A 16,773-nucleotide genomic window follows, 5' to 3' on the forward strand; every position below is an offset into this window, starting at 1 on the left:
CGGCTCACTCTTGACCATCTCTTCATTAACTGCCCTGCACTGTCTCCTCATCGCAACCAACTGAAAGCTGCTTGCATCCGCCTTGGAGTCTCCTTCAGCCTGTCCTCGCTCATAGCCCCTGAATTTCCTGCTGATATAATTATCAAGTACCTCCAAGACACCAACACGCTTGACAACATTTAGTAATCCACGAAGATGCTGAATGGGGGCGCCAATACTTCAGTCGATGACGCGCCTCATCTTAACCAAGTAACCAAGTAAGTTTCAATCGAGAGTTCACAGTGAAACTTAAAGGTAGTGCTAATTTTCTGAGACCAAATCTGCCGGCTTTCAATCGGTGTTAGTTCGTTAACTTTAACTAACTGCAAACTTTTGTCTCTTTCTACCTTGATTAGTGAATAAAAACCGCCACCCAGAAGACAAGGGTGCCACCTGACTGCAAGTCTGCAACAAGCAACGCAGGATGGAATTCTAATATCGACGGTTCATATATTATTCCCGATACACCTACACCAGTTTTTCGATACAACATTATTTGAGGCAAATAAATGAACTTCTTATAGGCGTTAAAACACGTATGGGTATGCTAAGTTTCTATAAGGTAATTCACTTGGAAATGTTGCGTGCCAGCATCCCAGCAAGGCTGCAGCCTGCAGGCACAGCTTTCACTCAACAATTAAAATTATACAAAGTATTAGTTCGTTAAAGATTTGTCTCTTAATATGACTGCAAAGAACTAAACTTAATAAAGTAATTACAACTACCGTAAGTGACTACGCTGTAAAGTTTAAAGCAGACTTTTCCATGATGCACACACTAAACACGCAATTCATGGGAGCGAGACTAAATAGAACAACAAAAGCAGGCGCCCGCCGCCCGGCATGCAATTACGAAAACAAATGACGATCACGGCAGCGGCAGCACGGTTCATAACAGTAATATACTAAATGCAAGAGAATGATTAATTATGATATTCCTGATAGAGGTTTGAAATATTTTTGGAAGCCTAAAACTATAACAAATTATTTTGTTACTTTGACAGTTTGACATGGTTGATTTCAAACTTTTTAAATCTTTCTATTGTGTTACGTAGCCTCAGTATTAGGCCTTTAATGACCATTGACAAAATTTTTCTGTGTCAAATAGTTTTTGAGTTTAGAGAGTTTTGTTAAAAAAATTAAAAGTTGTCTAAGTTATCCTGGGAGTCTAAGTTACCCCATTTTACAGTAACTTAGACCACTTTTAGTTTTTTTAACTTGAACCCCCAAAACTCAAAAATTATTCGACATAAAAAAATTTTATCAATGGCATTAAAGGCCTAATACTGAGGCTACGTAACACAATAGAAAGATAAAAAAATTATTCATATCTAATAGGTTAAAAAATGAAACATGTGACCCACGAAAAAGAGCTAGTATTTAAAGCCTGTCATAGAACTTCCTCCAATTTTTTTATTTTTTGTTAAAATAACTCCAGGTTTTGGTGTTGTGTAGTATAACTCTTCTAGTTACATATGTAAATGACAAATTTGAGGAAAGTGTCATAGTTTGCAAATGGGGGGCGCCACCCCTGAATGGGGGAACTTATTATTATTATTATTATTCCACGAAGAGATTGTCGTGGCGTCTCGTTCAGATCGAACTTCGAGGGCACGTTACAAGCGGCTAAAACACACAAGATGATAAAAACAGATGACATCTATGCTAAAACAGAGGACATATGCCAAGACTGATGACGTCTATACTAGAACAAATAACAGAAGCTGATGTTGGCGCCGAGCGGTCGCGAACCAAATAAATTCAGTTTTCGATGCATTAAGCTGGAGCCGGTTGGAACGCATCCAATCTGAAACGGCGTCCATGCAGGCAGACATCCGGTCTTGCAACGCTGCAGCATCCGCCGGCGCACAGTAGCCATAGATAGACCTAATGTCAGCCCTGACAGGGTAACATGGTAGACCTGCTTGGAAATTAATTTAAAACTACCATATATAACATATTTTATGTTTGATACACCTATTAACACGTTCCCCGCGTATTGGGCCATATGTGTACCAACAGTGATATTCCACTGCTGCGTATTGGGACACCAGTGTACCAAACGCAGTATTTTACGCCGTTTTGAAAAAACACATATAACTCGAAATTTCGCACTTAAATTTTCTCTTTTATTATATTAATGTTCACTCAAAAAGTGGGTTATTAAGTGAAACAAATCAATGTACCAAAATTTTATTGGTAAATCTCCTTAAACAAACGATAAGTAACTAAAAATTCTAACTAATAATTCCCTTCTATTTCCTTCTGTTCTCTTCTATTCCCTTCTGTTCCCATCTATTCCCTTCTATTCCCTTTTATTCCCTTCTATTCCCTTCTATTCCCATCTATTCCCATCTATTCCCATCTATTCCCAGTAATGTACCACATGTGTCCCAACATTTTTATTGCAGCTATGCAAAGCTATGATGCCATAGAGCTGCACACACCTTCTTTTGTCACGGCCAATGGCGCCTAACTGAAGCAGCAACCACTGAAAGCCTTCCGCAATAAGGGAATACTGGGGAAATCTGGATACGCGGGGAACGTGTTAATGCTTTTTATTTATGTTTCAGACTCTACAGAGTCTTATATATGGTAATTTTAACTTAATTTCCAAGCAGGTCTATATTACCCCTTCACGGCTGACATTAGGTGGTCTAAGTTTCCCCATTTTGGGGTGGCACCCCCCATTTGAGGGAGCTTTTGCTAATTGAGGTTCTATTGTAAATGCATTCTTAGAGGTGTCCTTTATTACCCTGGGGAGGGTGTGTCTTATTACCCCATCCTGCGGAAATGGCTGCCATTTTTTTATGGAATGAGACATGCAAATTCTGTCAATCACGTTTTTAAGCCAACACCTGTGTGTAACTTTTATGTAAGTAAAATTTTTTGATATGCCAATTTTTTTTTACAGACCTTAGCAGAGGTACGTTTCCAAAATCTCACTTTTCACAGTTTTTATTAGGGATTTTTTAGATGTCGTAAATGTAAGATTTCACAACTTACTTTATGCTACATACCATAGATAGTAAAAATGTTTATCTCTATGCTACTATTTTTAGTTTTGCAATATTTTGAGTAGTTTAGCTGCTACAACATTGCTACGAAATGTGGGACAACTGTCCCGATTTACCCTGCCCATCCCTTATTACCCCGTTTGATGGTATTAAATTATAATCATATTCAAGCTTGGCTTCAAAATAAAATTTATCATACATGAGCAAAATATTAGTGGTGAAAATAAATATTTTTTAATGTCAGATGGCAGTCATTACAATTAACTGAAATATTCTCTAGGGTGTTCATTTGACAAGAAGATGGCTGTCTGAGATTTTTAGTTACAGTTTGTCAAAAAAAAAGTTTGCATTCTATCAGTCTTGTATATCTATAAATTTTATTGATAAATCACTTAATTGGCTAATAAAACTCTCATATAGAATATCATGAATGAGTTGGTTGACATTTATTTGACTAATAAAAACAAAAACTTTCATTTAGGATTACTAGTCTCTACAAATTTGACCAATCAAAACAACATGCCTTGCATTTTTATACTCACTATTTTCATAAATTTTGCACTTGCTTTCATCTTGCTATTTGGTTTGAGCTATCGTTGCAGAGTAGAATTTTATACTACATACTGTATAATGGGGTTACTTTGACTCCCGTGGTAACTTTGACCACTTTTTGTTTTTTTAACAAAAACCCCCAAAACTCAAAAACTATTTGACATAGAAAAATTTTGTCAGTGGCCATTAAAGGCCTAATACTGAGGCTACGTAACGCAATAGAAATATTTAAAAAGTTTGCATATCTAATAGGTTGAAAAATTAAAAATGTGACCCACAAAATAAGAGCTATTATTTAAAGCCTGTTGGAGTACCCCCCTCCAATTTTTTTAATTTTTGGTGAAATAACTCCAGGTTTTGATGCATTGTAGTAGAACTCTTCTAGTTACATATGCAAATGACAAATTTTAGGAAAGTGTCATAGTTTGCAAATGGGGGGCCCCGCCCCCCAATGGGGGAACTCTGACCACCTAATGGCAGCCGTGACGAGGTAACATTGACTGGCTTGGAATTTAAGTTCAAATTACCATAGGTACCTACTATGTATATAACATATTTTATGTTTGATACACCTATTAATGTTTTTTCTTTATGTTTCAGACTCTACAGAGTCTTATATATTGTAATTTTAACTTAATTTCAAAGCCGGTCAATGTTACCCCATCACAGCTGCCATTAGGTGGTCACATTTTGCCCATTGGGGGGCAGGGCCCCCCATTTGCAAACTATGACACTTTCCTAAAATTTGTCATTTGCATATGTAACTAGAAGAGTTCTACTATAATGCACCAAAACCTGGAGTTATTTGGAGTTATTTTACCAAAAAATAAAATTGATTTTACCACCCAGTCAAAGAAACCACAAAGTGGGGGGCGGGTAACAAAGACCATCACTTTTTTTTTTGAAATTACATCAAAACTATGAGAGGCAGGAGCCAGCAATTTATGGTGAGTGAAGCTAGAGTATAGACCTGTATTTGGCACGTTTCAATTTAAGTTTAATTTATCTAATAAAAAATGGCATCATTTTGAAAAAAGTGGTCAAAATTACCCCATTTTACAGTACTAAATACCATGAAAATTTGCTGTTTGACTGGCACTTTTTAGTCATTTTCATTTTAGTAAAGATATACAGGAAATATATAGTACTACCTATCTAAGATATTGGGTATTATAGGTACCTACAAGCATGGAAGGTTCTGATTCAGGAAGCTTTGCTTTTGTGAAGTCATGTCAGCTTCCAATGAACATGAGAATAAAAATAAACTCTGTAGACAAGCAGAGACCTTCTCCATCATCTCTGGAGATCCTCAGAGATCCTATCCTGGAGTATTCACCATGGGCTGACCCAGAGAAAGCTTCAGATCTCCTCATCCAATGCCAGGTAGTTTTACAATCATTGTTAAGTTTTATTTTCCATTAAATATCTTGGCATAAAATACCAGCCTGATAAAAGGTTTATGAATTCATTACATATTTTCACTAAAATTATTAAATTATTCATTTTTGCTATTATCATTTTTTTTATACACATGATGGCCTTGTCTGGTATATGTCAACAAAAAATTATAAATTGTGTGGTAAAACACACCAAAGAATAATAGGAATGTAATAAACTCTTTTATGCCTCCTGCAGTAAAGTACCTAATCCATATGTTCATTATCTTTTGATTTGTTTGGTATTTCAAGCAATGTTGGAAATATTATTCAAGTGGAGTGCAGTCTAGGGATGTGTTATAGTGTAATTGATTGTAATTTTTTCTAATACAAAAGAAGGTTAGAGTCATAGCCTTATTTCAATGTAGTCAATAAAACAATTTCATATGCATGCTAATAATCTCTGCATTCAGAACACACACCATCCTAATAGATGGGTGTAGTAAAGACTTTCTTGTAATTTTATCTTGTACATTTTTTGGCATAAAAATGTTTCCTTGTCCTTAAATGTTTTGTTTTCAACCTAGTTTCCTTCTATCTCTTGTTATAGGCATTGTCAGTTAAGGCCTGGCAATCGATATCTATGCCTTCTCATTTCAGGTCTATTCAGGAAACTCTCCATACTCATTGTCAACACAAACGTCATTCGTGGAGATGACAAATCGCTGGGACTGGTACGAATGGCTGGAGTTGCCAGTGTTGGTGTGTGACTTGCCAAAAGACAGTCGACTTGTGTTCACAGTCTGGGACAGCAAAAAGCCTGGCCAGATGCACTGCATTGGCACGGGAAGTCTAGACGTTTTTGATGAAAATGGTGAAATGTTGACAGGGAAAAAGGACATCAGGCTCGTTGAGGACCCTGACAAAGAAGACACCCCTGAAATGAAGAAGATAATCAGCAGATTAGCTGAGCTTGAAGCTAAACTCAATAAATACGAGAGAGGACAGACGGTACAAATCGACTGGATGGACAGACTGGCTTTCAGGGAAATTGGTCAGTTGACTGATAAACTAAAGAAGGAATCTGGCTCATTATTTCTTAACATTGAATTCCCAACTTTCCTAAATGGTCGTGAAAAACTGACTGTTCTGTTTTACGAACAAGGAATGAACTCCCATTATTCAATCCAACGTAACTGTCAATACTGCAAGCTGTATGATCCAAGTGCGGGCATGGAGAACATAATTGAAAAGAAGCATTTGGCTCTCGCTAGATCGTTAAGATCAGGACTGAATGACAGAGACATCCGTCCTAATGCCGAGATAAAGAAGAAGCTAAACGAGATCATGGAGTATCCTCCGACTACTGTACTCTCAGGCTCAGAATTGGACTTGGTGTGGAAGCATCGCTACTACCTCAGCGAGCATCAGTCTGGACTCACCAAGTTTGTTAAGTGCATCAACTGGTCCATTCCTGAGCAGAAAAAGGAAGCCATTCAGCTGCTCAACTCCTGGGCCGTACTTGATGCCGAGAATGCTTTGGAGTTGCTGGGTCCTAGGTGAGCTATTTGATTAATTACCTTTAAGTCGTTAGTACACTGTTAGAAAAATTAACGTTAACGGTATTATACCGGCGTTTCAGTGGCCGGTCAGCACGTGAAAGAAACACCGTGTCGCCGTTTTTATTCTAATTTAACACTAGAAATCCGTAAAACATCTGATAAAAACGGCGAAACAGTTTATTTTCACGGGGCCACCGGCCACTAGAACGCCAGTGGGACCGTTTTTTTCACCGTTTTTTCTAACAGTGTAATAACTTCAGCATTAGTAATGGGTGGAAGGTAAGGAATTTGATTAAGTACTTTTACGTCGTTAGTATTGATTTCAAAATTATCATTCATCAAATTAAAATGAAACTGCTTTGAATTGAGAAATACACAAATTTTACTATGTACACTTGCTACTTTAACATCAACTACAACGACATTGATTCCAACAAGAATTTACGACCATCGTATGCGTAAGATGCGATCGCCTATACGCACTTGTAGGAATGCAGCATAGTCTGTTGCGCATTTAGAGTATTTATTTTTTTTACGTTAACAGCATTATCTATTTGAAATTTTTTCAAGTTAATGTTAACTTTTCGATATGCTTACAGTAATGTAGCTCATAACAACTGCATGCATGCAAGTAAGATTTGTGGTCGACTGCAACTTTGTACCAGGACTTATTTTGTAATTTTCGGGGACTTATTTGTAATAAGTGCTATTTCGTATGAGGAATGTGCGCCCTTAAATAGAATTTCTAACCAGTTTGTCGCCCGTAACTGTTATGTAACTTGTCAAAATACCGGATAATATTTGAAAACTGGCGTATGGTACTATGATACGCGCGTCAAAGCTGTCCCTCTCTGATTTCAATTTAAAATGGGAAATAATAACTATGTGATTTAACGATCAAAAGGTTACTATAGGGAACATCTAAAAATTATATATGTTTACAATTACAAACGATTACTAAGGAAACATCTATGCGGTGTATTTACAAACGGTTACAAGGGAACATGTATACGGTGTATTAACACGCTTAACACGTTGACTACGATTGCTTCATCTTGTACTATTATTTCATTTTTTGTACTGTTTTTAAACAGGGTTGCCAGACGATCATTTTTTTCTGCATAAATTCCGTGATTTAGTTTTCTCATTTGCGTTGGCCGGCTAAAATTTATGATAGGGGTACTTCCTAATTCAATTTTTAATTACTAATTACTGCAAAAATAAAATGAATGGAATTTTTATAGTGGAACCTACAAATAAACTAGTATATATTGAGTTATCGGCCTTTTTTGTTCTCGGATTTGGCCACTTTTAGGCAACCTGAATTATGTGCCACTACGTCCTGGAGAAATACATTAATTTCGTGGTACGCATATGTACCACTTCGGAGTCAACGTGTTAGAGACAATGTTTTGCTTCTAGCTTCACAGTGCCAGAGGTGCGTCAATACGCCGTACGCAGGCTTGGTGAGAGCTCCGATGAAGACCTGATGCTATACCTCCTTCAGCTCGTCCAGGCGCTCAAATACGAACCCTTCTCTCCTGAAACTTTTACTTTCAACGAGGCCTATTACTCCGATGACTTCGATATCATCGGCACACAAAACACTCCCAGCAAACCAGAGAACTCCCCCCTGCCTGATGCCATCACAGGACTCCCCAACTCCAGTACGTGGCAGAGTGCTGTATGAACCCATTGATTATTAGGTTATATTCATCTATCGGTTTGTTTTTGTTAGATTCATATTCTGGTTCATTTGTATTAGATTCATATTCTGGTTCATTTGTATAAGATTCATATTCTGGTTCATTTGTATTAGATTCATATTCTGGTTCATTTGTATTAGATTGTTATCCTGATTTGTTTGTATTAGATTCATATCCTGGTTCATTTGTATTAGATTCATATTCTGGTTCGTTTGTATTAGATTCATATCCTGGTTCATTTGTATTAGATTCTTATCCTGGATCATTTGTATTAGATTCATATTCTGGTTCGTTTGTATTAGATTCATATTCTGGTTCGTTTGTATTAGATTTATATCTTGGTTCATTTGTATCAGAGTCTTCTCTTGGTATGTTTCTACTGAATTCATCTTCAGTTTAGATTCTGTTAAATTCATCTCTTATGAAAGTTTTGAAAATAAGAGTTATTTCTTGCATAGTACGCTTTGATAAAGTGCTAACAATGTAGCGGGGAACCACTAGCATGTACTGACCATGATCGTTAGTCTACTATACATTGCGTTGGCGAGATAATCTGACACCAGCCTGGCTGAAGGTGATCGTGGTGCAAGTTATGAAGTCATAATCATGAACAAAATACGCTGAAACCAAAGGTTATTGTAAGGCCTCAGTAATGGTTGTGGATCATTAGGGCTTTAGGTAAATGCAAATCCCATGTACGGGGTTTTTCTTGGACTAATCCTTTCAGAAGTTGAATGATGGATCTATTGCATCTTTCGACACAGCCATTAGATGAAGCTTTATATGGAGTGCTATAAATGTGAGTGATGTTGTTATTTTCTAGAACTTCATTAAATTAACTGGAGTCTATACCATTACAACAATCTGAATAATGTTCTTGAATTAATGCTTTGCAAATTCAGACTTGATACGATTTTCTAATCCATTGCGATGATGTCTGCATGTTCCTTGTTGTTTAACTGGGGCCTTAAACACTAGATAAAATGTATTTATTACGTAGAATTTAATTATTCATAGAGAGGGTGCATTTGTTTTTAGTTAGATTATCAAAGCTAAAGAGATAATATTAAAATATATGCCCTTGTGCGTCCCGAGAATTGCCTAGCGAATAAAATTGTTTGCCTCTAAAACCGCGCTGCGTGTTGACTTTAGTCTAGTCAGTATTGAAAATTCCAGAGTTTATGGTCGTTCACTTACATTTTGTCGATTTATTATTTTATTTTCATTGGTTCCATACTATCAGGTTAAGACCTACATAAAGCATGGTGTTCAAGTTTTGACGATACATTTGATGCCTTTTTTAAGAACTTGATTGCTGTTCACTCTTTTCTTAAATACAAATATTGTTTCGCTATCACCTCCTCGTAAGCAAATTCACGATCGTTTATTATATCTTACTTGTCCATACTAATTGAAGTCGTTCTAATTCACTCATCATAAACGTTTTTTTTTTCTCTCCATTTTGCTGCTAATTTTCAGGTTAATCGTGCTTCACTTACAATTTTGCCGCTAAATAGCGCTCCCCTTTTAATTTCCCGCTAAATTGTCCTCTAGGTATGTGTGTTTTTCACTCAATTAAGCTCCATTCGTACGTTTGCCTACATTTACATTGAACCTCCTCCGTAGAGAACACGGCCGTTTTTCACTCAATTAAGCTCCATTCGTACGTTTGCCTACATTTACATTGAACCTGATGCATACAGAACATGGCCGTTTTTCACTTAATTAAGCTCCATTCGTACGTTTCCTACATTTACTTTGAACCTGATGCATACAGAACACGGCGGAGGGCTGCTCGAGCTCCTGGTGCTGAGGGCGTCCAGTAACTTGCTGCTGGCGTCCTCCCTTTACTGGTTCCTTAAAGTGGAGTGTGAGAGCGGCAGGCAGCAGCAGCAAGAGGTATTATACGTACTCTTATTGGATAAATAATAATCAAAACCAATTTAGTTTGAATGAAACCGAACTTGTGCATTATCTTCAAGTTCTGCTGCTGCATCTGTTGTAGTATTTATTTCCTAATAATGCAAGCCAATAAGGTTTATGTGTGTAAGATAAATTACCACACTTACATATAATTTTTTTAGAATTTGTGATAGTAGATTTACTGAACTAATCTAGCAATGAAGTGAATCGAAATGCTAAGTGGAAGAACACCAGCCACACAGCATTGACGATTCTTGCAGTAATTTCCTGTAATAATTTCACCTATTTTCAGGGTATTGTCGAATTGTTGTACCATGTAAATTAGTCCAGACATGTTTACTTTCAAGGTCTAGGTAATTTTATATTTATTCATTTAATGTTTTGAGCTCTGTAACATTTAATACTAATAACTTTCATGTTATTTCCTCCGTTTTCATTATGACTCTTTGGTGCAGCACCGCAACGAGCAAAATGTGATGTACAAACATGAAAAATTTAGAAAGATTCTTTCTGTTAACTTCACTTGAACTTTCAAGCAACGTTCAGATATAATGAAAAATATTTCGATACTTTCAAGTATAACATTTTATTGATTATTTTTATTGATAGAAATGTTAATGTTCAGCACCGAGGGGAACAGAACGTGATCTGCCAGCACGCGCTGGACAGCCTCATGGCCACGCTGAGGTCTGGAGAGCCTGCAGCTCGTAAGACGGCGCACTGTCTCGCGAGACAAGACCAGCTCGTCAGCCGTCTCGTCGCCATGGTCCAGGTCAGTCGAGATATAGACACTAGACCCTAGAACCGAACACGAGACCCGAGACCTAAGAACCGGACGTGAGACCCCAACCCCAAAGCCTACCGTATACCCAATTCTAGACTCGAATACAAGACCCAACCCGAACCAGACAGGAACTCCATACAACCTCATCTCTGAATCCAAACCCCAGGATACGAGCCCAAACCCCGGAACCCGAACCCACAAACTCCGCTTATCAGAACCCAAACTCCACTTACCAGAATCCAAACTCCAGGACCCGAACCCCAACCCAAAAACTCCGCTTATCAGAACCCAAACTCCATGACCCGAACCCACAATCTCCGCTTATCAGAACCCAAACTCCAGGACTTGAATCTGACCGCAGACCCCAACGATGCCCTGAGACCTGAGTTGATAATCAGACACACCGCCCAAACGTGATGTCTAATCATGATGGCTAAATGCCCGCGTAATGGTAGATTTAGTTTGATTCTTAATAAATTAACGACTGCATTGTACCGGTAGCTGTCTTTGTATCATCCCATAAGGTCAATAACTGCTCGAAATAATTTAATTTTCAAGCATGTCCCTGAAATTGTCTGTTTAACATAACGTCGGACATATAGATAGAAGAAAATTTCACCCAAGATTATTTTCCCAATTCATGTGAGATTATTTTTTTCTTGCAGCGTTCACCTCATTGATGGATTTTTTTAAAGGCAGTATTCTCCTCCTAATTGTATTTTTACGTGCAGGATTACTCTCTTAATTGTATTTTTACGTGCAGGATTACCCTCCTAATTGTATTTTCACCTGCATGATATACCCTCCTGATTGTATTTTTTACGTGCAGGATTACCCTCCTAATTGTATTTTCACGTGCAGGAGATGAGGAGTAAATCCTTCAACAGGGAGCAGAAAGTTCGTTTCCTAAAGAACACTTTGGCCGATCCTGTGCTGAACCTCGCCACCTTCCCACAGCCGCTGCCTCTCCCACTTGATCCTAAGGTAGGTTTTACGCTTGACTTTAAATTGAGTATTTTTAATTATATTTAAATATTTTATGGTGTTGATATTTTTTTTTCAAAATTTTTTATTTTGACCTGAAAAATTAATAGCATCCAAGTCTAATTGTGACAATATAATGAAATATGATGAGAATATAATAAAATGTAAATATATGCGTTCTGTCGAATCAAGCAAAGCTGTGTTACTGAAGCATATTTTAATAATTCTATTTAATTATTCTGTCACCTATAGGACCTTATAAGCTATAATTATTCAGCCGTAGAACTAGTTTATTTTGAATTTTGCCTGTCAAGGGAAAGTCAGGCTATTATTATTATTATTACTTATATTATACAGCAACTTATAATAGTTTATAAATAAGATATGAATTATACAATATTATTTTGGTTATTATTCTACAAAGAGATACCTCCCCCCCTCGTCAGGTGCTCACTGTGTTGTATAAATATCATAAAACCAAGCATATGTCAAGGTCATTATTAACTATAAATAAATAATAATATTATTCAATAAAAATAAATCCAATTAATAATAATATTAATTAACAATCACATCCCCGTCAGGTGCTGGTGACCGGCATCGACTACGACAGCGTCGTGGTGTTCAAGTCTGCGCTGGAGCCCTGCACCGTGAGCTTCAGGACGCTGGACCCCGGCCCGCCCTACAAGACCATCTTCAAAGTGGGCGACGACCTGCGGCAGGACCAGCTCATCCTGCAGGTGCGTGAGGTGACGACCTGCGGCAGGACCAGCTCATCCTGCAGGTGCGTGAGGTGATGACCTGCGGCAGGACCAGCTCATCCTGCAGGTGCGTGAGGCGACGACCTGCGGCAGGACCAGCTCATCCTGCAGGTGCGTGAGGTGGCGACCTGCGGCAGGACAGCAGACTGTATCCCAGTGTCCCAGGTAGATGCTAGTAAACCTCATATCCCGCTTACTGGTACGTACGAATGACGATACGGGACATGTCTTACAATATTTATTCCAGTTACTGACACGTAAAAATCACATAGAACACGTTACATATCACATTATAACTATAACCATTATGCCCAGTGTCATACCCGTCATCTTTATACCATCAATGTTACTGATTCGTTGTAGTGCACTATTGAGCTTTGTAATTTTTATCACAGACAGAGATTACGTCTTTGCTGTCAAGTTATGCTAACAAATGTTGGTGTGCGTTAGTTTTCATGTTAATCGAAAAAATATCTTTAGCCAGTAATTTCCGTGTTGATGATCGCGCTAAGGAAGCGCCTAGAACAGCTGTAATTTAATTGTTCCAGCTTCTGGTTCGTACTGTAATTTAATAGAAGAAATAATTAAATGTTAATCAAGAATTTCCTTTCCTCTGATTACGCTAAGGGAGCGTTGCTGTTACGGTAATTTGATTGTTCTGATTTCTTCCCCTCCTTGATCTATATTTTAAAATGAAAGTAAGTAATAAAATTTTGCTAATGAGTGCAGCTGATCACGCTGATGGAGCGCCTGCTGCTGAGGGAGAACCTGGACCTGAAGCTGACACCGTACCGCGTGCTGGCCACGGCCCCCAACCACGGCTTCGTGCAGTTCATTGATGCTGCCGTTATTGCTGACGTTAGTACTAAGTGTTATCTTCATTATAACTTATCAGTTTACTATCGTCAGTTTATTATAAGAACTTTATCAGTTCATTATCGTTGGTTTATGATAAGAACTAATTCAGTTCATTAACGTCAGTTTATTATACGAACTTTATCAGTTTTGAAGTCTGAACTTCGAAATTCGTGCAGTTCATTGATGCTGCCGTTATTGCTTACGTTAGTATTTAAAGTTATCTTTAAGTTTTATGTCAGTTTTCAATATAATAACTTATCGGTTTATTATTTTATTATTATGATAACATAATATATTGCAATACATCTAGTTTTGAGTATTAACACATAGTGTTTTGGAACGAAGAAGCTGTTTGTATGCGTTATTTGGGTCTTCTTCACTCCATGCATTATCTTATCTTCTGCTACAGCTATTCAATTATTGGTACAAATTATTTATTGGATTTCATTTCCCGGAATTGATCAGATTTTGCGGGACGACGCGTCGGTGCTGAATTACCTGAAGCGCAGACACGCGGATCCGGACGCTCCCTTGGGCATCACTCCGCAGGTCAGGAGCATATTTTTTATTACACAAGTAATATACAAGTAATACAAGACTTATATAAAAGTAATAACTCAAAACCAATGGAGAAACTATGTATGTAATGCATTAGTAATATACATTTACTTATAACCGAGTTAATATCTGAAAATTTTTGCCTCTCGGCAATGTAGACGCTATTATATTAATCTTTTGGTTAACGATTAAATCAAACGAGTTATCTAAGTGTAAAAAACGTATTATTTTATGTCTTATACATAGGCATATGTATATGTCTTATTATTGCAACGTTCCTGGTTCTTTTCCCGATTTTAATATGGATGCAACATCACCTTGATTATCTTTTACTAATGCAAGTATTAATTTTAATAATAATTTTTTTTATTTTCCGATAAAGTATGTTAAAAATATCCTAATTCTTACAACTCTTATTACATTAAACATGGCTTCATTATCATTTTGCTTACACCTCTTATTGCATTAAACATGACTGCAATATCATTTTCATTACTCCCATTATCACAGGTGCTCGACAACTACATCCGCAGCTGCGCAGGCTACTGCATCATCACCTACATCCTGGGCGTGGGCGACCGCCATCACGACAACTTGATGCTCACGGCCGATGGCTGCTTCTTCCACATCGATTTTGGCTACATCTTGGGCCGCGACCCTAAACCTTTACCGCCCCTCATCAAACTAAGCCGGGAAATTACTGATGGTTTGGGCGGACAAACAAGTGAACAATATCATCAGTTCCGTCAGTTGTGTCGCACTACTTTCCTCAGCTTGAGACGTCATGCGAACCTGGTTTTGAATTTGTTCTCTCTAATGATAGATGCGAGTGTACCTGATATCGCACTAGAGCCTGAGAAAGCTGTCAAGAAAGTCGAGGAAAGATTTCATCTTGACTTGACAGACGAACAAGCTTCGTCTAAAATACTAAGTGTGTTGCATGAATCCGCTAATGCCGTCATGGGGGCAGTGGCTGAGAACTTCCATAAGTTCACGCAGTACATCAGAAATTAGGTGGCCAGGTTTGTGATTAAATAGCTTAATTGTGCACGTTGCACTTGTCGACAGCTGGCAAGCTTCGATATTGTTGCTAAGTATTTCTAGAAATTCGATTTTTTTTTGTGATGAGAGAAAGGTTAGATACACACAAGAATGACTTAAGGCCGTATTTTTATTACAAATAAAAAATTTGCACATTTATACCGTACTCCATCAGCTCTAAATGTCAGCCTGTAACTTGAGTAATGCTTCTGAACTTGAAGTCTTTACTTGAAAAAAGAAGAAAGAAACGCAATTGGTGTCCTGTTGTTGTTTCTTGATTTTCTGCTTTACTCGGGGTAAGTAATACAATTATTTTTTATTTGCCTTTAAATATTTGGGAGGTAAAATCAAAAACGTAAATGCCTCGTCATCGTCGAGTTTCCAGAGCTAATAAGCAGACACGCAGATAAGCTATCAAGAACTGACTTTTTTTGCAATATAAAGATCTCGAATAATTTTAGGTTTCAGTAGGCTGTTCAGCGTAGAAATCAATATATTTCTGCCGTGTTCGTCTATATTTTTCACTCATGTATTTAATTTACTTTATCCTCGCGCCAAAGAGTAAATAATTTACGTTGGGTGTGAACTGTCACTTAATTGGAGCGGTCAGGTCGCTGCTTACTTCCTTCTTGAACGGCCCACTGAATCTGTTTTGCCTGAGGTCCACGTCACCCACTGGTTATAGTTCAGAGTACCAAGACTGGAGCAGTGAGTTGTGGGTTCGATCCCAGCTACCTGCTACAGTTCTGGTTAAATAGACATGGCGCAGGGGCCATACTTTCAAAACTTGCTAAGTGAACGTAAGTACTTACGCTCTATTTCTTGTCTATGATTGGTGGATTTTGCTGGAAAGGCCGTCACTGATTGGCTGGTTAACTTGGATCTCTTAACTTTTTTTGAAAGTATAGGCCCAGGGGGTCAAGTACAGCACAACTGGAGCAGTGAGTTGTGTGTTTCAGACCTTCAACAAGCTGTGAAAAGTTCTCCGAAGTTCGTTATCGGCGACAGACCTGATGGCCCAACCAACGCTGGCACCGCTATAACATTATTACAAAGACGACGATCAATGGTGATACTTCTTGTTCAACGCTGGAAAAAGCCTTGACGTTTGAAGAGCTTTTTATCGCAACACTTACTGCGTTTTTTCCCCAGTTGTGATCTGTCACATACGCAGATCTAGCTAGACCTCTTCGATCGATCGAGTTTCAACGCATGCCGGCAAGCCGAGTTGGAGTTATTTTAACTTGGACAAATATTGGGATAAAATTTCGTAATTTAACGTGAGAATGGCCGATGTGCGCAAAACATCACTATAAAGATCATACTTCTAAAATGTTCTTTTTACATAAGGGTATGAGGCAGTTAGTTAAATTCCTCGAATTTTATTCAAAGAAGAATTCATGTTGGTAAAAATGTCTGATAATAAGCACAATTGCAAGAAAAAACATTTCGGATAATTAAAAAAAGAAGCCCGTTAATTTTAAACAGCTATATTCAGAGTTCATCTAAACAGTTTTATGTTAATGCACAAATAGTTTGCGTTGAATTTCCTGGTAATGAAAAACGAGTCTTTATCACGCACCGTTTTCTTAAAGTAAATCAATTCATCGTAA

The 16,773-nt window shown here is 37.8% G+C and overlaps 1 protein-coding gene across 1 annotated transcript; it reads left to right on the forward strand.

Annotated features, from left to right (window-relative positions):
* Nucleotides 1-4,659: 4,659 nt before the first annotated feature.
* Nucleotides 4,660-15,746, forward strand: LOC108665875 (phosphatidylinositol 3-kinase catalytic subunit type 3). The gene is made up of 10 exons (XM_018152683.2): nucleotides 4,660-4,990; nucleotides 5,644-6,542; nucleotides 7,968-8,212; nucleotides 10,029-10,150; nucleotides 10,800-10,946; nucleotides 11,820-11,942; nucleotides 12,527-12,682; nucleotides 13,433-13,561; nucleotides 14,027-14,110; nucleotides 14,630-15,746. Exons 1-10 carry the CDS (start codon nucleotides 4,796-4,798, stop codon nucleotides 15,131-15,133), a joined length of 2,604 nt encoding a protein of 867 aa, XP_018008172.1. The 5' UTR covers nucleotides 4,660-4,795; the 3' UTR covers nucleotides 15,134-15,746.
* The last annotated feature ends 1,027 nt before the right edge of the window (nucleotides 15,747-16,773 follow it).

The sequence above is a fragment of the Hyalella azteca genome, unplaced genomic scaffold (assembly GCF_000764305.2).
Source record: "Hyalella azteca isolate HAZT.00-mixed unplaced genomic scaffold, Hazt_2.0.2 contig4313, whole genome shotgun sequence".
In the NCBI taxonomy this organism is placed as follows: domain Eukaryota; kingdom Metazoa; phylum Arthropoda; class Malacostraca; order Amphipoda; family Hyalellidae; genus Hyalella; species Hyalella azteca.